This window comes from Eschrichtius robustus, chromosome 3 (assembly GCF_028021215.1).
Source record: "Eschrichtius robustus isolate mEscRob2 chromosome 3, mEscRob2.pri, whole genome shotgun sequence".
Lineage (NCBI taxonomy): Eukaryota > Metazoa > Chordata > Mammalia > Artiodactyla > Eschrichtiidae > Eschrichtius > Eschrichtius robustus.
The window spans coordinates 60,460,229-60,483,416 of NC_090826.1; the positions used below are offsets into that span (position 1 = coordinate 60,460,229).

The 23,188-nt window shown below is 35.5% G+C and overlaps 1 protein-coding gene across 2 annotated transcripts in view; it reads left to right on the forward strand.

The window, feature by feature from the left end:
- Positions 1-1,989: 1,989 nt before the first annotated feature.
- The window catches only part of LRRC7 (leucine rich repeat containing 7), a 383,497-nt gene continuing 362,298 nt past the window's right edge, over positions 1,990-23,188 (forward strand). For both annotated transcript variants that reach the window (XM_068538014.1, XM_068538015.1), the window contains exon 1: positions 1,990-2,086. In XM_068538014.1, the coding sequence (XP_068394115.1) occupies positions 1,990-2,086 (97 nt within the window). The remainder of the gene's footprint in view (positions 2,087-23,188) is intronic.

Sequence of the window (23,188 nt, forward strand, 5' to 3'; positions counted from 1 at the left end):
ACTAATTGGTTTTTAAAATTAAATCACAATTTTATGTAGATACTTGCATTTGTAGGTTATGTTTGTTGTATTTTACTATCTTGAGCTTGTAAATACTAGTGATTAACTAAAGTTCACTTAAATAGTTATTATATCATCATGAAAATTCATGTATTTGCTGAAACATGTAATCAAAATAGTGCACTGAATTAATTCGAGTCAGAATCTAGAACATTTTATATAATTTACATGGCTAACCCTCATACTGAAACTGCAGGGATGGTCCTGGAAGCTTAATTTTGCCCCCATATATAGTATTAAAGCAAATTATGTCTTAAACTCTTGAGGTTTTCACTTGATTTCCTGTCATTGTATTATCATAACCTTGAACTATTTTTCTCACTTGAAATGATCTTCAAGTGAAACTAAGTTTCAAGTTATCATCACACATTGAGAAATGTTTTCTTGTACTTTACATACACAAGCATGGGCATATGAGTGAGCATACACACGCATATAAAGTAGTCCCTAACTATGAATGGATTGATTTAAGGAAGTATATTTGGAAAAGTATTTCTAAGAACCAGTGACATCTTCTCCTAGGAATAGTGTTATGTTACTCTTCCAGTACAAAAGGTTGTTTATCTCACATTTCACACCATTTTACATATTGCTTTTATTGGATTATCCTTTCCCAATTTCCACTCTAGACACTAGAAATATAATTCTCTGTACTACTAACCCTAGGAGACCTTCTACCACCATAACCCATAACAACCACACCATTTTCAATACATGCTATCAGCCAGCATGTTTGTTAAAACCAGTGATATCCCATTAGAATAATTATGTAGATGTTAAAAGCTATGTTTATATTTTCAAAATGATAAATATCATTGTTTTGTTCTGAATTTTCAAATCCTAAACACTCAATAGTTGTTTAATGTTTTCAAAATAAGCAGAGTATGCATTGGTGGCACAAAACTGTGAGGTTTACTAAAACCAGAAAATACTAACCACAGAGTATATGCTGTTTAATATGCCAACCCAAGTTGCATTTGGCCCATTTATTATTATTTTCTGGTTGTCAGCACTGGAAGTAACTGAGAAGTGCACTTTATATTAACCATATTTTCAAGAAGTCACAATGATTAGAATTAGAAAACCCCTCCCAATTTAATCATTAGCACAGAAGAAAACAGCAATTAAAACTCCTGAAAACTGGTATTCAGAATGTTGGTGAAAGATATGATCTTTCTTTCTAAAGGGTAACCTGATTTTTGATAAATGTGTTTGCTTTATAAGCAATCATTCTTTAGTTAAGGGGTCTCTGACTTAGCTTGGGCTGCTATAACAAAATACCACAGACTGGGTGCCTGAAACAATAGACATATATTTCTAACAGTTTTGGAGTCTTAGAAGTCTACTATCAAGGCACCAGCAGATTCAGTTCCTGGTGCGAGCCCTCTTCCTGGTTTGTAGATGACTACCTTCTCACTGTGTCCTCATATGTCAGGGGAGAATGAGCTCTGGTCTCTCCTCCTCATCTTATAAAAATACTAATTCCATCATGCGTGTCCCACCCTCATGACCTCAACTAAACCTAGTTACCTATCAAGGGTTCCATTACCATTACCAAATGGTATTACCAAATACCATTACCCTGGGGATTAGAGTTTCAACATATGAATGGGGGGGTGGAGGGGAAGGGTTGGAGGAGTGGAGGGGGTGGGGACAGGAACATTCAGTCCATAACAGTCTCTAATTGGAGAATGTGCATATGAGTTTCATCCACATGTGTTTTTATATTTTTAAAATTGGAATGCCTAAGAAAAGTCAAGCACTCTCCAGTTTACCACAGTCACTGCCACTCCCTACTGTCTTACTCCTTGCTAGATACTCTTAATGGTGTGGTCTACCTGAATTGTTGACTCTTGATTTAAACCATTTAACTTGTTAAAAGTATCAAGGTTTTGGTATTAAAATATTCTGTTAATTCCCTCCTGTAGGATGGAGAACCTAATAAGGGGAAGGAATCCCCCACAATATCAGAGAAGTCCTTGTAAAGAAGTTCGTGCAGCCCTTCGGAAGAGGCCTGAAGAGGAGTGTAAGTATGTTTAATAGGTTTAACTACGTTCTAGATAGACTTAGGTGAGTGTCATAGTAAAAGTAAAACGTTAACCTTTAAGTGATAAGTCAAATAATAGAGGTACTTAACAAATACTTGTTGATTCTAATTGAATTTATTTTTTTTTTTAAATATCATATGGTACCTGGATTCAGGCACTAAGAACATTGTTTTCTTAAGTGTTTCTCTTGTACTTCAGAATGCTCTACTAATAATTTGGTTCCATGTTCAAATGAGATTGGAAAAAGCTACATGATTTACCACATCTTTCTTAGATATCTGTACCATGAATATTATTTCCATAGAGCCCTGAAGTAAAAAAAAAACAGAAAAACATAAACAAAACAAAAAACTTTTAAAGTGTGTTTAAAGTAAACATTTTCCAGTGTCATTTGACCACAATTCTCTTTCAACCTTTTTTTTTTTTTAAACTGAGGACTCTTTGAAAACAACTTCATTAGACTAAAGAATAAATGTCTAGTAGCAAATCTAAACCCATTGATCAAAATGAAACATTTGATTTAATCGAACTTAGGAAAAGATTTTGAAAGAAGTCGTGTTAAAAGCCATTTTAATCCATCTTTAAATTATCAAAGTGTTACAATATATAATTGTAGAGATTTTATCTAAATATTGCATCTAAATGTAGCATTGTTGGAGATGTTTAACATAATACTTGCATTTTAAGTTTATAAGATGAGCCATCATACTAGCTTTCCTCATGGCACTTGCATCTAATTATTTTCAGGGTACTAAATCACAATCCATTATGAAAAAAATTCAGAAAAAAATTTCTGAATGATGCCTTTTTACAGTAGTTTACATTTTGTAAGGATAGAGCTAATGCAGTGGGTTCACTGGCATATATAGTTTATTAGATTTTTAGGGTTATATTGGCATTTTAAATTAGTTTGAAGTACACCATTCCAGGTAAAGACCAAATATATTAAACCTGGGCATACTCATGGCAAGTAGAGTATTTTTGTTTTGTTTCATTTTATTATAAAGTCAACAGATAATCTGATGGGGTTGACATCTATGTCATTCAATATAGTGTTAGTTTTCTTTTATTTGGTATATTTATAGTTTCTAGCATTATAAACAATATCCAATCAAAACTAAAATTTGAAAATGAAGGTATAGTTCATGGGCATGTTAGAACCAAAACTGTTTATAAGATGCAGACTCGTGCATAAAACTATTGCTTTTTTATTGGGTTCATAGGAAAGCTTTGGGGTTTCTCCTCTGTGCTGGTTTAACACAATCAGCCTAGTCTCTGTTATAGTTCTGAAGATTTTATTTAGAAACTTAGAAGGGGTTTTTGTGGATAAATCTATAGTTGATTCTCATGGAGTCACAGAATATATTTAATATATACAGTTATTTTTCAGGCCTCTTATACTGAGTTGGTCTGTGCCAGAGGTTGACCACCTATGGTCCATTTACCAAATCCATCCTGGCACCTGTTTCTGTAAATAAAATTTTATTGAAACACAGCCATCTCCTATTTATTTAGGTATTGTGTATGGCTGCTTTCCATGGCAAAGGAAGAGTTAAGCAGTTGTGACAGAGACTATATGACCCACAAAGCCAAAAGTATTTACCTGATTCTTTACAGAAAAAGGTTTTAAAACCCTAATCTGGGCCAGTGGTTCTCAAAGTGTGGTCTTCAGACCAGCAGCAGCATTAGCAGCATCTGGGAACTTGTTAGAAACACACATTTTAAGGTCTACAACCCACATCTACTGAATCCAGACGTCTGAGAGTCGGATCCAGTAATCTGTGTGTTTCAAAGAAGCCCTACAGGAGATTCAGATGCAAGCTCCAGTCTGAAAACCACTAGCCTAAGTCAAATGATTGGCGGCAAGATGACATTAAATCACCATGGATACAAAAGACTAATAATGATAGACATATTTCAGAGTTAAGTCTTATTGTTGTCTAATGTAAGGTACATAATATAACTGTTTCCTGTGTTGTAACAAGCAAGTCCTCAACAATTGAATCGTGGCAGTCAGGACAATTTTTGAAATATCACTACAGGAGCTCAGCTGGATTGACTATGTTATTGAACATGGAAGGACATAATGAGAAATGAGAAACATGTAAAGTATTATTCCCTGCCAGAGAGGTCTTCATTATCCCTTGTTAGTTTAATGAACAGTCCTTCTTGTCCTGTACAGACCACTGTTAATTCCCTAAGAAAGAATCCTCTTTTTTAGAATGGGAGCAATATAGTAGGTAATTAAGACATTAACTTTAAAGTCACCATAAGGGTGTTCTAATGTGACACTTAATGAACAGCTGCAGGACCCTGGGTATTATTTCCTTAATCTAAGACCCAGTTTACTTATTTGAAAAATGAGGTTAATTAAAGAGCCTACCTTGAAGGGTTATTTGGAGAATTAAGGAAGATTTTTATTAAGTACCTGGTATAGAACTTGGGACGTGGCAAATTTTTTTCCTCCTCTCTCTCTTCCTCTTCATTTATTATTATTGTTCTTCTTTTTTCAAACTAACCATTTGAGGATAGAAAGCATGTTTTGATCATAGAAATGAAAATCTACAGAAATTATAACCCCTATTTTTAGAAATAATAATATAGAGCAAGGAACAGGTTGTAAACAAATGACATAAAGCTGGAATTCTTGCAGCAATGTTAGATAGTAATTCGTGTTAGATGGTAATTTGTCTCACACCAGTTCTTTCCCTATGATTCTACAAATTCAACATGGGATCTAGACCAAGACTTACTGGTCAGCTCTCATGGAAAGCTGCCACCTTAGAAAATCATCAGAGAAAGCCAAATGATAGTGGCTTTGCTTTACTGAGAATTGAAAGAATAGTGGAACTTGACTCAGACAATAGGATCCTCCAGATGCAAGGTTAGCCCTCTTGCATCTGGAGATATTGCAAATAAGAGGGTTTTGCTAAATAACAGTATTCATACTGCTGTCTTTTATAATCTTTTATACTTTTTACAATATTATCAATGTTAATATCAACATTAGGTCACCAGACATAGCTCTTAACCAATTATTTCATGTGAATTATATCTAGCTATATTGCATTTAACATAGCCAAGCAAACTTTCAGTAAAAATTGATTCTTGTAAAAGACAGACTTTTAAATATGCTCAAGCGACTTCCCATTAAAAAGTACAAATAAAAACTTTGTCCTCAAAACCAAAGCACCATTCAGCTACAGCCCTACATTCTCAGACTGTTCTCAGGCAAACCTCTCAAAGGAGTTATCTATACTCACTCCATTTACTTACCCCCGACTCACTCCTCCAAATCAATGCAGTCTGGCTCCTACCCAATCACTCTGCTGAGATGGCTTTTATTCAGACCACTAATAGTCTCTTTATGATGCTATATTAGTTTTATATTGCTATGTAATAAATTACCACAAACTTACTGGCTTAAAACAGTTTATCTCACAGTTTCTTTGGGTCAAGAATCCAGGTAGGGCTTGTCTAGGTTCTCTGCCTCAGGGTCTCACTAGGCTGAAGTTTCATCATGAACTCAATTGAGGAAGAACCTACTTCCAAGCTTACTTAGGCTTGAATTCACTTTCTTGTGAATTCACTTTCTTGTGGTTCTATGACCAAGAGCCCCGCTTTTTGCTGACTTCCAGCTGAGGGCCACCTTTAGGGTCTAGAGATCTCCTGCAGTTCCTTGATATATGTACCTTCTCAGTATGGCTGCTTACTTCATTATTTATACTAAAAAACTTATAAATAAATAGAAGTTGAACTAAAAAATATTCAAGTAACCCACAGGAAGGCAAGAAAAAAGAAATAGAGGAATTAGAAACCAAGGGAACAAACAGAAAACAAATAATAAAATGGAGACATAAGCCTTAACAGATCAATAATTACATTAAGTGTAAATGATGTAAATACCTCAATTAAAATACAAAGCCTGTCAGATTGGTTAAAAAAAACAAAACAAAACAAAAAAGTTGCTATACAAAATGCCTTTTAAATGTAAAAATATGAAAAGATTATATATAAAAGGATAGAAAAAATATTTAAATGAAAGCTTGAGTGACTATATTTATATCAGAAAAAAGTAAGTTCAGAGTAAAACATAATAAAGAAGATAATTTCATAATGATAAAGGGGTCAGTTCATCAAGAGGATATAACAGTCCTAAACAATCCTAAATGTTTATGACTTCAATTTATTTTTTACAAGTTTATATTTTCTTAAACTTTGTTTCAGTAGCTTTACTATGTTGTCTTTTTTTAAATTTTTACTCAGTCCAATTTAGTTTTCAATAGCTAAGTAATTCTTGGTAGCATAGTTGTGATTGTGGCCTGTTTAAAAGAAAAAAAACAGCACAATTGTTTTCATATAGAGAAATATCTATGAAGGTATAATTCTTCCTCAAAATTTCCCTGAGTCCGTACTGTGTGAACTAAAATTCCACAGAGCTTTTCTGTTCAGTTTCTGAATAATAAGAAAAATTAATTGAAGAGTTTTTCTTTCTTTATTTTACCATCATAAAATTTAAATTCCTAATAACATAATTCTATCCTTACAGCACTGATATTTTACTTTTCCTTAATATAAACAATCTGTTTTATATTATCAGGAGATAACACTTAAAATTATTTTGTTTTCAAATAACTGAATGCTACCTTTCCAAATGTCAAAATATTCTTGTATTAACCAGTTTGGTGAAAATCATGATAATTAGTCAGGTTCCTGCCTTCATATTAGAAGTTACTGAACATGATTTAACCTTTCCCTGATGATTCAAGGACAGTTTTATAAATACCCATTACTGTCTAGAATTCCATCTGGGCATCCCTCCAAATCAAGTTGTCATCTTTCACTTTTGCTGTGATTGTTCTTGCTTTTTAGTTAACCATTCCTTTGGCATTCTGTTTCCCATTTTAGTTTTCTCCTTCAGAGAGCTGATGCACCACCCTTATTAAGAAGTTTATGTTAAATATGTGTCAATGAATCAAGGATTGAAAACCAGTCAAGCCTTGGATGATTTATGGTAAATAGGATAAAGAAGTAGGGAACACTAAATGCAATGTAAGAAGTGGGGTGCATTAATTTAAAAGATCCTAAGGCTACCCTTCTCGTGGACTTCATCTCAAGTTTGTGGTGAATCCCCAGATACTTGTATTCTTTATCAGGTTCCTATTTCAAACTATGTATTAATGACTCAAGTATAATGTTGATGACCTGGCGTTACTGTCATCTCACTCACTTGGTCTGGGGGCTTATGCAGTGGGTGTGGGGAAGGGCTCATATCTGCTAAGGAAATTTGAAGTAATCCTCAGGATGGTAGCACCATGCTATGTAGTTATAGACCTCACACATGTGCAAAACAATGTCAGTATACAGAAGAGTTACTATCTTTTCTCGAGCTTCTCTTTATGCTAGGAAACCTCCTAGATGATCCTAGAAAATGTTCCCTATCATGTCACTAGCCTAAATTGGGATAAATCCCTATTCCTGTACCATTACTATGCACCGTAAGAATGCTATGCACTTATTGGCTTAAGCCTGTTATACTGGACCGATCAGGTTCAAGAACTGGTTTGGTATTAAAAGTAATAAAGTAATCCTAGATAAGGTAAGGAAATGAAAGTAAGATGATGTATTTGCCATTTGACCTAGCATAATGGAACAGGTAAGGTTATTCAACACTATATCCCATACTGTTGCTTGTATTGTATATTTGTCTGTATATACTTAGCTATCCCAAAATATTTTAGGGATGGGAATGGGAACAAGGAACAAAAGAGGTGGTACTTGGGAGATCAGGAATCTGGGCACTGATATGAAAGTGACTTCCAGGCCTCTATTTATCATTCAGAGGCCTCTTTTCCTATCTAAGCCCTACAATTTGTGGGCAGTTGTGTTTCCATTATCTTCAACTGCTCCTCTAACTTTCTTTAAAATACAGTTCCTTCTGGTTTGGAATGAGACCCATTTCCCCTACATCTCCCTTCCATTCTAGAGCCAGCCCTTCTTTCTTTCAAATTTGAACTATTATTAGTCATATTGTATAGATGAAGCTATAGGATCTCAGACATGTTAAATAATTTATGCAATGTCACACAGCTAGTAAGTGCCAAAGCTGGGACGCAAACATTGTTTGACTCCAGAAGCTACCTTATTCCTACTGTTCCATGCTATATACCTACACTACAGTATTCTGTGTCCTCATTTTAGCTCTCCAGGATTCATTTTCTGAATTTTTAAACATAAACTATCATACAAAGAAATGTATATAATGTGTATATAGCTTAAAGAATTATAAATTAACAGTCATGTATCTAAAACATCAGGGTTGCTGAATTACACATTCCTACCCAGCTCTGCTTATCTTTTTAGTTAGCATATCCATTCTAGGAGACTAGTCTTTCCCACTCCTCATTTCTTAGGTCTTTCTTTAGGTGACCATTTCTTAAGTCCTACAACAAAGCCAAAGGAATAATATACATGGTTTTAGTACAAGGGGGCTCAAGAGAAACAAGTGGTCAGTGATTTCTCATTAGCTAGAAAATCTTACTATTGTTTGACTTTATTAATATCTTAGATTGTGACTATACAGTGTCATAACAAAAAATAAGGTTGCATCTTCAACTTGAATTTTATCAGCACACCTGAAATTATTACATGTTGCTTACTAATAATTTTGGCATGAGGTAAAAATAAGATTAAAGGGAGGTTAGATTAAATTAGATTTATTGACTGAACCTTCTTAGGCCAAATAGAAAATTGAAATCAGGCTCATGCAAACTTTGTACAAAGCTAATGTATTTTAGACAGCTTTTCCATTCAAGATAATAATAGAAATTCAGGCAAAAATATGTCTTAAACTCTTCTCTGGAATATCTCCAGGTTTAAACCAGCTTCCTTAGCTATCTGCAGCCATATTTCTCCCAAGATTCTATTTAGGATATAATTTTAGAAAAGATCCACTAGCACTAATTTTCCTAGCACCTCTGACTTAGCAAACCATTCACTTGAGTTAGGGCTTGACTCTTCACTGGACTTCTCTTTTTGTTTGTTTAAATTAATTAATTATTTATTTTTGGCTGCATTGGGTCTTCGTTGTGGTGCACGGGCTTCTCGTTGTGGTGGCTTCTCGCTGCAGAGCTCAGGCTCTAGACGTGAAGGCTTCAGTAGTTGTGGCACATGGGCTCAGTAGTTGTGGCTTGCAGGCTCTAGAGTGCAGGCTCAGTAGTAGTGGCGTACGGGCTTTGTTGCTCTGTGGCATGTGGGATCTTCCCAGACCAGGGCTCAAACCGTGTCCCCTGCATTGGCAGGCAGATTCTCAACTGCTGCGCCACCAGGGAAGTCCCTGGACTTCTTTTAAAATGCAAATTCCTTTGAGGGTAACGCTAGTCAAATCTTAAGACTATCATAAAAGTGATTTTAGATCACTAATCTCAGTAATAGCAAGGAATCAAATCTCAAGAGATGTTTGAATGCCCAGGAAGAGAAGGGAAAGGTCAAAAAATGGTTATATAGATGAGGAGTTTGAAAAACAAATTCACTTGCTACATATTTTTGCTAAGCGGTGGTTCTCTTATCTGGTGAAAGTCTTTTTCAAATAAAATTTCAGCCCTTTCTATATCCTTCCGTATATTTCAGTAGTTACCACTCTACTAATTTATTCCTTCTTTGTGAAAAGTTCTCCTTCTCTCCTTGGCAGAGGGCAGGACCTCCCTCCTATTAGTCCCTGAAACACTTTGCACAGGTTATTAATGCAGTACTTACAACACAGTATTTTATCCTTTGCTTGCATGTCTGTTTTTTCCCCGTTGGGTTGTAAGTTGCTTAAGGGCAGGCAGATACATCTTATTCATTTGTCTAACACTAGCATTAAGCACAATATTTGATATGTAAGTATCAGTCTAATAGAAGTTTACCAAAAATAAATGAACTATAAAAGATACAACTTGATTCATGCCATGATACTTATTGGAGTTTAAAGGCATCCAAAAAATAATATACGTATTCCAGACCAACTTTGGAACCAGTTAAGATATTGACAAGATGTCAGGAAGTTAGAGATCAAGCATCAACTTTATTACTTTTAAAAGCTAGATTGGAGGACATAGCTGTGACGTTTGGCAACAGTGGACTTCTTCATACTGTACTCAGATATATGCATACTTAACTGAGTCAGCCACAGCAGTACAGAAAAGCCACAGGCCTCCTCATGTGGGAAATCCCTCCTATAAAATTTATAGCAAAGAGAAACAGATCAGTGTACTGTGTCTTTCCTGAAGCAGCTTCACCCCAAAGAAAGATGGAGGAAAGTGTTGGGCTACGCATGTCAAGTTCTTCAAATAATTGGTCAATAATTGCATTTCCTAATAAGAGTTAGAAATGAGATAAGAGGTCAACAGTGTTGGGGAGATCTCTCCACACAGAAAATAAGTGAGTGGATAAGAAGCATCTCCACTTGCAGTGTTCCTTAGAATTTTTATCTCTTAAATTACTGAGCTTAAACATTAAACCCTTAGACAACTAGCGGGGAATTTATTAGGGCAGTCTCTGCCAGATATAAATTGCTATTCTTTCATGGATTCTTCTGGTATCATTAGAGGCAGAGAGGAGCAGCAGGGTAGATTTAACTCCCAAGACCACTGTAAACCAAAGTCTTGACACTTCATGTTCAACTTGTTATCCCAAGTAATGTCCTGCATGGTTAGCAAGGCTTCTGCAACAATATGATTAAATTACATTCATTTATTCAACAAATATCTACTGTTTGAGTGCCTACCATGTGCCTCTCTCCTTGTTCTGGGTGTTTGTGATACATTGTGAGAAAAAATTTAAAAACCAAACCAAAAAAGGCAAACATTTCCAGTCTCAACAGTTATGCTCTTGTTGGGGAAAGCAGACATTAAACAAAATAAATGAGTTATAATTCATTAGAAGGCGATTCATACTGTGGATTAGTCCTGGAACCCTAGTGCCCTTTGCCATATGTACTGCTATGGAATTGCTGAGGCCTATGTAGCTGCTGTCATTGTTATCTGTTTCATCTGGAGAATTAACCTCAGCATGTTCCTGGCCTAAAGCAGCTGTTGTTACTTCAGAAATGTGTGCCTCTAGGGACCTAATGAGGCTAAGCGTCTGCTCTTTCAAGAAACTTGCTTTTTTTAACATTGGACTATTCCAGGCAGGCCTTGAGTAGAATCTCTTTCTGTACATATTTTTCACAGGAGTGAAATAGGCCCATAGTGTTTCATCTCCCTCTATTGTTCTACTGATTTTAGGGTAATGTTGCCAGATAAAATACAAGACACCTGATTAAATTTGAATTCAGAAAAGCAACAAATAATTTTTTACCATAAGTACATCTCATACAAGATTTAGGGCACATTTAAAATGAAAATATTATTCATTCCTTATCTGAAACTCAGGTAAGGGTGTTTGTATTTGGATTCTACAGAAAAACAAAAACAATAGCATATATATATGTGTGTGTGTGTGTGTGTGTGTGTGTGTGTATTTATATATTTTTAAGGAATTGGTTCACATGATTATTGTGGCTGGCAAGTCCAAGATCTGCAGGCTGAAGAGCCAGGAAGAAGCTGATACATCAATACAAATCCAAAGTCCATCTGCTAGCAGAATTCCTTCTTTCGCCAGGGAAGTCAGTCTTTTTCTATAAAGACCTTCAACTGATTGGATGAGGCCCACCCACTGTATGGAGGGCAATCTGTTTTACTCAAAATCTACTGATTTAAATGTCAATTTCATCCAAAAACACCCTCACAGAAGCATCCAGAATAATGTTTGACCACATATCCAGGCATTGTGTCCCAATCAGTTTGACACATAAAACTAACCATGACAGTGTCTTATTTTTATTCATTAAATCTGGCAACTCTATTTCAGGGGGTCTGAACTGAGTTTCTAAGAGTTTATATTGTTCCTATAGGTGATCTATTTCTTTCTTTAATAGTGTAAAACTAGTACTATTTCCTAGTACTTTGTTTTTTAGGTTTCCACTGCTTTTGGACTCATATTTTTTGTAACATATTTTTCTAAACTTTGTCTCATGAGGTCTCTTATATGAGAGATATGAAATCAGTAAATTTTGAGTCTTTCAATAGACTTCGCTATTCAAACAAATCACATCCATCCTCACCTGTCTGGGTTGGATAATCCCACTGAGGAAGAAATTTCCCATGAAGTCAGGATCAAAATCCAGGCCTAGACTTGATCTCTTATTGTTCTGCATGACTTTTCCTGTAATACGTCTCCTTTAATATGCTGTGTCTTTGCTGGATCTTCCTTTAAAATGCTAACTTTATAAATTTCTGGAGGGTTTCCTTAGGGCAAGGCAATACCTGTACCCTCATCTATAATGATTTTATCACTTTGAAACTCCCCTAATAATGCTTTAAATATATTTTTTCCTATCCTTAAATTTGTCCAGGTTTTGTGATGCTTTGGTATTGTGTCCCCACTCTTCAAGTTGTGGTTCCCAATTGCTGTCACTCTGGACTCTTTATCTACAGCTTTGAAAGGCCACATCCTCAGTAGTTTCCCAGACCCTTCCATCTCTTGGGGATTCATTCCAGATCGCTCTCTAAAATTCTGTCTCTCTGTTTTGGTTAGATTTCTTTAGGCTCCTGTCATAATTGTTTGACTTGGTACAGCTGAAACATCTCTCGCATTTCAACTTTCTTCTTTAACATTCATCAGAGCTGAGTCTATCCATTTCCTTTTAACATTTGTTTCTCTTGGCCTGGAAGTTCCCATTTTCTATTTCATATCTGTCTAATATATCCTATAAAATCTCAATTTTTCTCCTAAGGAAAGCTCTCTTTTCCTCCAATATAATTTGCCAGTTTTCCTTTATTTTGTTTCTATTTTTCTACTGCTTCTGTTCTGATAGTAAAACTGAAGCATGCTTCTTTTCATACCATTTCAATTCCTCCTGGATACCTTAACAAACTCAATTCTTAAAGACCAAGTGCTCCAAACAGACTTTATTATTTCTTTTTGTGGCCTTTATGTATGTAATCGTTTCAGTGACATGTTTGTTATATTTTTCAATTCCACTTAGGAGAGGGCAGATTCTCTTCATTAAAAGGGCTCCCTGTTACTTTTCATTTGCTTATTAATCAAATTCACTACTCTTCTGTGGGTACACCCACAATTAGAGTTCTCTAATTTATAAGGCCATGGACAGGGCTTATGTGAGTATCAAGCCCAAAGCTCAAGGTCAAACTACAGCAGCTTAAACACTGTGGCCAATGCCCACTAAGATCAGCAAGGCCAATACAGTGTTGATAAAACAGCCCTGTCTGCGCAAAAACAACCGCTTGCCTAGGAATAAAACTGCTGTGAACTGTAATAAACCCCCAATCAAATCTTGCATGGCCTACTTGCTAAAACTGAAAGCCCATAGCTCCATGTCCTGGCCCCATCAAAAACTTCTCCAGGGGCTATTATTAGGCAAGTTACTTAATCTCTCTGTGCCTCAGCTTATTCATTGAAAACAATAGGGAAGATTAGATTAGCTAATATATGTAAAGCTTTTAGAACAATTTCTGGCTCTATATAATTATTTGCTATTATTATTATTACTCCGTAAATTCCACATACATCAGTCTGGCTTTGGAATATCACCTCTATAGTATCTTGCTGCCTCTACTGAAGTCTATGTTTGAACACCCATTATAATTGTGAGTCCATCCAGTTCTTCTGGCCTAGCAAAAAAAACAAATTAACCTGGCACCTTCATGTCCATCCTTACTGTACTGGATGGGAAGCCAGAATAACCATGAGGCCACGAGCTATTTCCATCTCTGGTGAGGCTGGTTCCATTACTTCATAGAATAGCAATGCTAGCTCCTGAAAAAAATTATCTAGGATCTGGGAGACACATTCAACTTCCTCATTCAAGCCAAGGGGGAAGAGAGGAGCAAAAGAGGAAAAAAAGGGACAGGAACCTAGAAAATTCTAGGGAACTCAGCAATAGAAGTTCATGGCTGTTCTCTCTCAAAGAGAAAAAAATAAGAATAAGAATAATAATGTGGGCTTCCCTGGTGGCGCCGTGGTTGAGAATCTGCCTGCCAATGCAGGGAACACGGGTTCGAGCCCTGGTCTGGGAAGATCCCACATGCCACAGAACAACTAGACCCGTGAGCCACAACTACTGAGCCTGCGCGTCTGGAGCCTGTGCTCCGCAACAAGAGAGGCCGCGACAGTGAGAGGCCCGCGTACCGTGATGAAGAGTGGCCCCCGCTTGCCACAACTAGAGAAAGCCCTCGCACAGAAACGAAGACTCAACACAGCCAAAAATAATAAATAAATAAATAAAAATTTAAAAAAAAAATAATTAATGTGATTCAGTTCCAAAGATTCAAAATCACTACCTCTGCATTTCAAGTTTTATTTCTCAGCAAAGAGAGAATTTGGTCAGCCCAGTTTGAGTCACTTCTCTATGCCCAAGTCCAGGGTAATATTGTGTTTTGTATTAAGGCCATTCCCAGAAAGAAGGAATCCTTGTTGGCCTGACAACTTCCCTGGAGATGTCCACCTTAGTTTGGAGCCATGACCCTTCTGTGCCCCACTGTGAGTACCTTTCTCTTGTTAACCTCTGGCAATCTTGACTTTGACCTGCTGCAGCTCTAGCTGCAAAACCACGGTGATTTGTTTTAAGCTCAAGTTATTTTTTTAGTTGTACTAGATAAAACTATACTTGTGGCTTTAAAATGATGGATGATACAGACCAAGCCTCAAGAAACTTTCTCTCTAAATTGTCAAATCATATGTTGCATATAAAGAAACTAAGTATATTAAAAGAACAACAACATATTAGTTAGAAAATCAATGCATTTCAAAGGTTTCAGGCTTATTTGAATAAAGTTAGCATAAAATATCCCCCAAAACAGTAACACTATTAGTAGAATGTCATGTTTGGAATTTTGCTTCACTAGAGTCAGCCCTGTGGAGACAGGGGCTGGACTTCTGTTCTACCTGCATTACCCATGCTGAGCCCAGTGCCAGGCACATGGAGATGCTTGGTAAATACTTGCTCAATGAATGAAATAATTAATGAATAGCAGAATACATCTTCATTAAAAAATACATACACTTCAATTTTTGTTGTTTAATTGCTAATATTAAATGAAACAAAAAGTCATCACATTGATAACGTAGTACAGGTAGTGGTATATTTATGAATTCACATTCCTTGGAATTTACAGCTGGACCCAATATCAACTGTCGGGGAGGGAGATATTTCCCCCTTGACCCCTTTTGAGTTCTTTTAGCTACACTAATAATAACATCGACACAAGACAGATTAACAGGAGAAAAAGAAACAAATTTTAATTCATATGCATGGAAGTCTCATAGAAATAGGATCTAAGAAGTGGCCAAAGCAGGCAGCTTTTATACTTTTTAAATAAAGAAACAATATATTTGTGAGGAATTGACAGGACAAAGAAACTTAGGCTTTGGGGACTCAATTTGTGAAGAATCTAAAGAGAGTTTGGGCTTGGATAGTAAATTAAAGTAACAAGGTTTGTTTATATAGGCTTCTCTGCCCCAAATTCCTTATCTCTGGAGATAAGTGGGTCCTTCTACCACTAGAGGCGGACTTTTCACATGGGAAGTTTCTTTTACTGCTTTCAGGGAGACAGAGGAGGCTCAAAGTGTCCCTCTTGTATTGGCCATTTCTTAAGTAACTTTAATTCAAAATAATCAATATGTCATTGAGGCATATTTTGGGGTGGCCTTCCCTGGGCCCCAACACAACTAAAACTCTGATCCATGTGAGACTGTTCTATATACAGAATAAGTAAGTGTTCCTATGAAATAAAAGTCCTGAAAGCAGTGAATGTATTCTAGCCCCCTTGGAAGATTCTCTGGTTTTATTAGTTTCAAGAAAACTTAACTATTTAATTGGAGCATGCTATTTTAGTTGGCTTAATTTATTTTCAAACTACTGCACAAAGGATATTTGTACTCAAAGATTTTTAAATGGCATCTCCAGTGTTGTATAGGCCAAAGAAAAGATGACATTTTACATGTTTTAATTGTTTGAATTGATGGTGTGTCCATATAGTATAAAGGCAAGAAAGTCTTTGCATCAATACTTTCTACATTCTGTTTTTAATTAATTTACATTTTTTATAAAAAATATTTGAAAACCAGGCATTGTTTTGTTTTATTTTGTGTGAATTTGAATCTCCTGTCATCAAGACCAAAGCTAAATACTTTCTCTTTAATTTTAAAAGCAAACTATATATGACTTTTTGTGCCATTTGGTTGCATGCGTGAAGTGTGAATAATGCTACCTCTCTGCTCACAGGTCTTCACGCACCATGTTTAATCAAGAACGTATTTTCACTTGTGACGTTTGACATGTCACATGCCTATCAGTTTACTGTCAGGCAAGATAGAGCACATCATAAAGTCCATCAGTTCTTATTGCTGTCTTTTAAAGTCAAGCGCTACAGATGACAGTAAACATGACAGCTTTTGTGATCAGCATTTTTGCTGGCATCCTGTTATTAATAATACTTTGGCTAGACAGTATCACCAGGAATAATCCATGGTGGTTCAATCGTTCCTGCATCATCAACTGCAAAATGATTTCTAAGCTTTTTCTGAGGCTTTTTTGTTTTTCAGATTTGTCCCCCTTTAGGCCAAACACTTAACTAAACTTGTTATAAAATTAACTGGGAAGGGGAAAAAAGGGAAAAGAGACTATTAAAGGCTAACTCTTTAATTCTGGACTCAAAGGCTATATTTGCCAATTTTTAAGAGCCGCAATGAATACTGAAAGGTACAGTCAAGGCTGAGTGTGATTGAGAGGTGAACTTAAAAAATATAAAGGATGCAAAAATGAGTTTTGATTGAATAGATAATTATAGCACTTAGAAAGCATATTAATGAGATGAATATTTCTGATGGTATATGAAATGTAGACAGTATTCTAGGCATACTATAATATGTACTTAATAGCCATAATGACTTTTTGTGTTTAAAAAAAATCAGAAATGATTTTTTGATGACAGTCAGAAAAGGGTGAGCAGTTTTACGACTAGCCATTATCCAGACAAGTTTTCCTCTCCTAGGATCAACTGCAATGTTTATTACATAAACATAACTTATATTTCTGGTGCCATGTATTTTCCACACCATCATTAAGAAAGTTCGTGAGGCGGCCTGTTCATGAGCTCATTGATACATCTGCATAGACTCCAGCCTTCAATTACTTAATGCTTTTCAATGCTTTTTCAATTACTTAATGTGATAACCTAAAAGAGTCTGAAAACACCAAAAGTTTTAGATGAATCTTACCTCCAATTTATAAACCACATTTCACTTTTACCTTGTCCTGATTTACTTTATCTTGAAAAATCTCATGGAAATGAGTCTCTCTGTCATTATTTTTCTCTAATAGTTTAATGCTTTAAGACAAAAACAAATCTTACTTCACTTTGTTTCATAAAGTTGGTGCTCAACTTTTCTATTTCAATGTCGATTCTAAATGTTTTCGATAAATTTTTAGGTAGGACTAAGCGAATTTAGAAGGAGGTTATATTTTAATCTTAAATTGCACTGACTCTAGTTTATCCAAGGGTCGCATAACTTTAAAATCCTTTAAGATATACCACTAGTTACATATCTACATATCTATTCCAAGAATAAATTTAAATCTCTGATCTATAGGAATCCAACAGATTATATAAATTGTTGCTTCAAATTCCCAAAATTGCACAGTTATGTTTGTGTGTGTATGTACACATATATATCATGTATATAATGTGTGAGTTAATGAATATTAGCTTAATTTTGAGGCTTGCCCTTTAACACAAAAATACTTCATAGTAAAGGCTATTAACATAAAAGGATATGTAGATAGATGGACAGATATTTCATGCATTTGGCTTAATCACTATTCTTTACGTTATTGAAAGGTCTCCTGTTTCTTTTCTAAACTTGAAAAAGTAAAGGATTTGGTCAATGTTATTATTTACAGGTATTTTAGGTTGTATGTTATGTGAATCAACAAATTAAACACCTTTAAGAATTCTGCATCAGAATTAATGTGCTTTCTTGAAACAGATTAAGAACATGTGTAGCCTCTACTTTTGCCCTGTTGCCTCTCTTCCAGGGAAGCAAACAGATACATTCCATGCTAAGTCACAGTAAATGTTAGTCTTATAATAAGATCTTTTCTTACTTTTCCTTTTTATGGTTCTAATTTTTTTTTTTTTTTACTTAAAACTAGTTTGTATCTATCTTTTATTATAAGCCTCCTCAGATTCTTTTATGAAGGAGATAAAGAAAAGGAAATAAAAGGATAATAAATAAAATGCTTTTTTTTGTGCATTTTATTCATTAGTTCAGTGAGCACTTACCAAGAACTTGCTATGTGCACATTTTTTTTTTATTGGTCACTTGGGGTAGAATAAATCTCTTCTCTTCTTCAGGAATAATCCATCCAGTTGAGGAAGCAAAAAACTTTCAAAAGAAAAATCAACCAGAGAATAATTTTTTTCAATATACAAGTATCTATAATAACTAAGACTTTATTTATACGTGATGATTTAGAAAGCTTTTATAAATGAACATGCATTAACATTTTAAATGCAAAAAAGAAGATTTAAATGCAATAAAGTATATTTTATGAAGCATTTGAAAGCCATTTTACAAATTGTAGAATTACAAAATTGTAGAATTACCATAATTTTGGTTTGGGTCAACTTTAATTTCTCTGAGTCTTCATTTCCTTATTTATAAAATGGGAAATACTTTACTACTTCATAGTGACTTTTGTTGCTGTGAGTTTTTAATGTTATAGGATGACTTTTGTGCACAGTAAAGATTATTTATTTAATAAATAAATTATTATTTATTTGCAATTTTTAATTTTCATTTTATAAAAGTTAAAGTTTTTAACTTAAACCTAGTTTTTCAGTATTTTTTTGAGACTGAACATGCACATCTTATTCTATTTATAAATCAGGTAAGTTTTAACAATTGCTTTAAAACTTTTACTTAAAATTGTTAAATATTTTTTTCTTCATAAATCTAATAAATTTTCTCTTCTTTATTATTTCAAACCCTGATGTAACAAGTAAAACCTTCCCAAAGACTTAAACCACTCTTACAAATCTAATCAATTAATGTATATACATAGTAAATTTCAAGTTTTTGTAAGCATTACAATACTATTATAAACCAACTAAATAAAATTCTCCTGCATATTAGAACTAAATGTCACAACTCAGTAAATAATTTATTTCTCATTTCGTTTGGAATCATGTGCCTGTAAGCCCTAACATGTCAAAGTTTTTTAAATATTATAAACAACATTTATAAATTTTTCTTGCATTAAACTTTTAAAGTTATGAATGGAAAGTGGTTTTCTTCAAGATCTCAATTTTTGATTTGTAAACTTTCCCAGAATTAGAAAGACACTTTTACCTACTTATTCATACACAGCTTTTGCCATTGTAATAATAAACAACCTTAAACCTTAGTGTTTACAAGAACAAAGGTTTATTTTTCATTACCATTACATGTCGGCTGCATATTGACTGGGACTTTGCCCCATCATCTCTTTGTTCCAAAATCTAGAAAGAAAATGGAGCCCATAGCTAAGATTTGCCACAAAAGACAGAGAACGCAGGCTGGCTTAAAGCTTCCCCTTGGCTGGTATTCCATTAGCCTAAGCAAGTCACATGGCCTAGGCTAATATCATTGGGGCAGGGAGTACTATCCTCCCGTGGAAGAAGCACCCATAAAGAGGAGCAGTAGTATAGGGAAATGCTTCAAATAGTTTTGACCAATCAATACATTCTACCATATCTTTCCTCCAAAAAAAAAGGAAAAAAAAAAAAAAGGTCATATTACTACCTAAGTGTTTCTTATGTGAATTTTCACCCTGGTACTCAGGCTGTAACTCTCTTATTTTCAGTAATTTTGTTACTGCATGACTGAATGCTAAATTATTTCATGCTTTTGTCCGGTCCTACAGTCATGCTAATGACCTGGTCCTAAGGCTTAAATGAGATAATGTAAATGAAGGCATTTACACATCCTTAGCAAATATAAGTAGAAACACATTGTTTTCTTGCTCTCTTGTTTCCTACTTCATTTTTCCTGGTTCCACTTTGCTTGTGTGGTAGAGTGTTTTTAGGCCCAAAGCCTAAAGCAAAATCACTTATCACGCATGGATAAAAGGAATTTTGCTGTCCTGTTATCAGTTTTTCTGAGTTCCAGTCATTTTGTCCTCAGAAACAGAGTCTTACATGCACCATCATTAACACCCACCCCTCTGACTGCTCTAGAAATTACATTTACATTCATTTAGCCTTTTCATTGGACTTTTTAGAAGCCGGATCACACTGTTTTCTCATATTACACTAATTTTTGACAAAAAGCAACCTGCAAGTCATTTTCTCATATGGTTTTAAACAACATTTCATTCATCCCATAGTGTATTTGTGCACTAATTTTTTTTAAGATGCAAGACTGGTCTAACTAGCCAGATTATAGAAGGAACTGAAAGTCAGGCAGAGGAATTTAGATTTAATGATGCAAGAAATAGGAAATAATTGAGTTTTCTGAGACAGGAAATAGGAAAACAGCATGGTAGCATTATCGCAGTGTAGTAAAGAGTATGGGATTTTATGTCAGAACTTTCTGGATTGGAAATCTGTCACCACTAATATGGCCTTAGTATTTCCATCCAGTAATGAAGATTACACTACCTAGCTTATAGGGCTGTCATTCAATACTTGATTCAACAAATACTGGGTTCCTACTTTGTACTAGGTGTTGTTGAACAAAATGAACTCAGTTCTTGACCTCATTATGTTCACAGTCTAGGAACAAATATAGAAAATATACAAGAAAAGAAGCAAATTAATAGTGAACGATTCTGATAAGGGCTCAGAAGGAAAGCAACAAGTGATAGAAAACTGGGGTATGTGTCTTTAAATTAAGTGATCAGGGAAAACCTCTCTAAAATGGTGACGTTTATGAGGAATAAATGAAAAGAAGGTTCTGCTGTTGGGGGCCCTCCCATGACCTCCTGACTATTAACACTCTACTATGTGCTCATGGCATCTAAGTGCAAGCACTGTCAAATTTTATTGAGACCCTTCTTTCAGCATGTGTCCACTGCAGCCTGGAAGTACAGAGGGGTTAATGGCTCCAGGTGCAGCCTTCAGTCATTCACAGATGAGAGTTGGAGAATAAATAGCCCACGTTCCTCACCTTCTGATGGCTCACCCTGAGGTATATTCCTCATGGATGAGCCTTAGTTACCCAGAGTAGCAATCGCTTCATTACACACCCATTACTGGCTTCCTTCCCTTCCCTGTTTCACTCCTTTTCTACCGGTGCTTTCTAAGATTGCTTCCCAAATAAAGTATTTATTCTCAAATCGTTGTCTTAGGCAGAGTCTGCTGCCAGGGGAAACCAGTCTGAAAGAAATATCATCTCTAATCACCTAGGATAATACCTAGAGTAACATATGCACGCAGTAAATGTTAGTTCTCCTTTTCCTCACCCTTGTCCCCCTGGGTCAAACACATAGAGGAAATGTTTTAGGAAGTTATCTCTAGACTATATTATAGTATTGGAGGTAGCTAAAGTTAGAGTCTGAGAGACCAGTGAGGAAGCAGTCTGTTCCTTTAGGGTGCCTGCTGCATATATCTCTCAGCTTCTTCCTAGGACCAGTGGGCTAATCTGGACCTGTTCATCTCATAACCTTTACCCATGGCAGAGGTGGAACAGTATGAACAGAAGCACACAAGGCCTTTTAAGGCCTAGACTCAGAACTGGTCCACTGTTACTTCCACCTATTCTGTTGGCCAAAGCAAGTCATAGAGCCAAACCCAGCATCAGTGGTAGACTCTCCCCTTGGAAATATGGGGAGTGGGAAGGGAATACTTCTGAACCATGATCCAATTTACTACAAAAGATCTCCTTTGTTATTCCAGTTCAGAGTACTCATTTTATTCCCTTCCATGCAATTCTGGTTTTGGTGTTCAATTGTCTAATGTCTGTCTCCCCCATGAAACTTTGTATTAAACAACAAAGAACAAATAGAGTATACTGTGGTAACGAATTAAACCCCAAATATCAGCAGTTTAACACAATAAAAGTTTATTTCTCCCTCATGTCACAGTTAAATGCAAATTGAGAGGCACTGCTCCCTTGTAGCTATGTCAACTGAGCCCACCCAGAGGAAGAGAGGACCAAAAGATCAAATGAGATGATTCTTTCCAGGACCAGGCCAAGAAATGGCTTCTATTACTTTTCCCCACCATTGGCCAAAACTCAATCATGTGGCCCCAATCCAGCTGTAGTGGGAGATAAGGGACAGAGAAATCCAGCCTTCTTGCTATTCAGGAAAATAAAATGGTGTGATGAATGTACAGCTTTGTTTCTACTAGGATTGTGAGGCCTCTGATGGCAAGATGTGTCTCTGGTACCATAAAGCCTGGCAAGTAGAAGCTCATCACTTGTTAAGTGAATGAATTATCAGCTACAATAATGAACCAACTCTGAAGTCAAGTTTTTTCATTTATGAATAGAGAATAATAACACCTAACAGATTCATTGTAAAGATTAAAGAAATAATCTCTATGACAAGGAGTTGTTTTATGGAAAGATGCACTTTCTATGGGTCTAACTTAGTTTATGACTTCACTTCTGTTTCAAAAATGCTTAAGGAATATTGTTATTGTGTATGGATTATTGTTTGTGATAAAATGAGGAAAAATTATTGATGTATGCAAATATGTATGTGGATAGATGAAGCAAGACTTTAAGTTTCATTTCTTAAGATAATAGTCGAGACAATACGTTCTAAAGAAAGGTCAAGACAGGAGACTTAAAGCAGAAACAGGCAGGAAGGGTGGCGCCGTCTAGCTCAGAGTCTTTTGTAGAGCTGCAGGGTTTCCTTGCCAGCACTATCCAGGTCAAGCAGTTCTTTGTCTACTCCTCCCCATCCCTGTAGATGGGGAACGCTGTAGAGTTGAAGGGATTTGGAGAGGGGAGTAAATGAACAAGGAAAAAGGAAAGCCTTACAGTGAGTC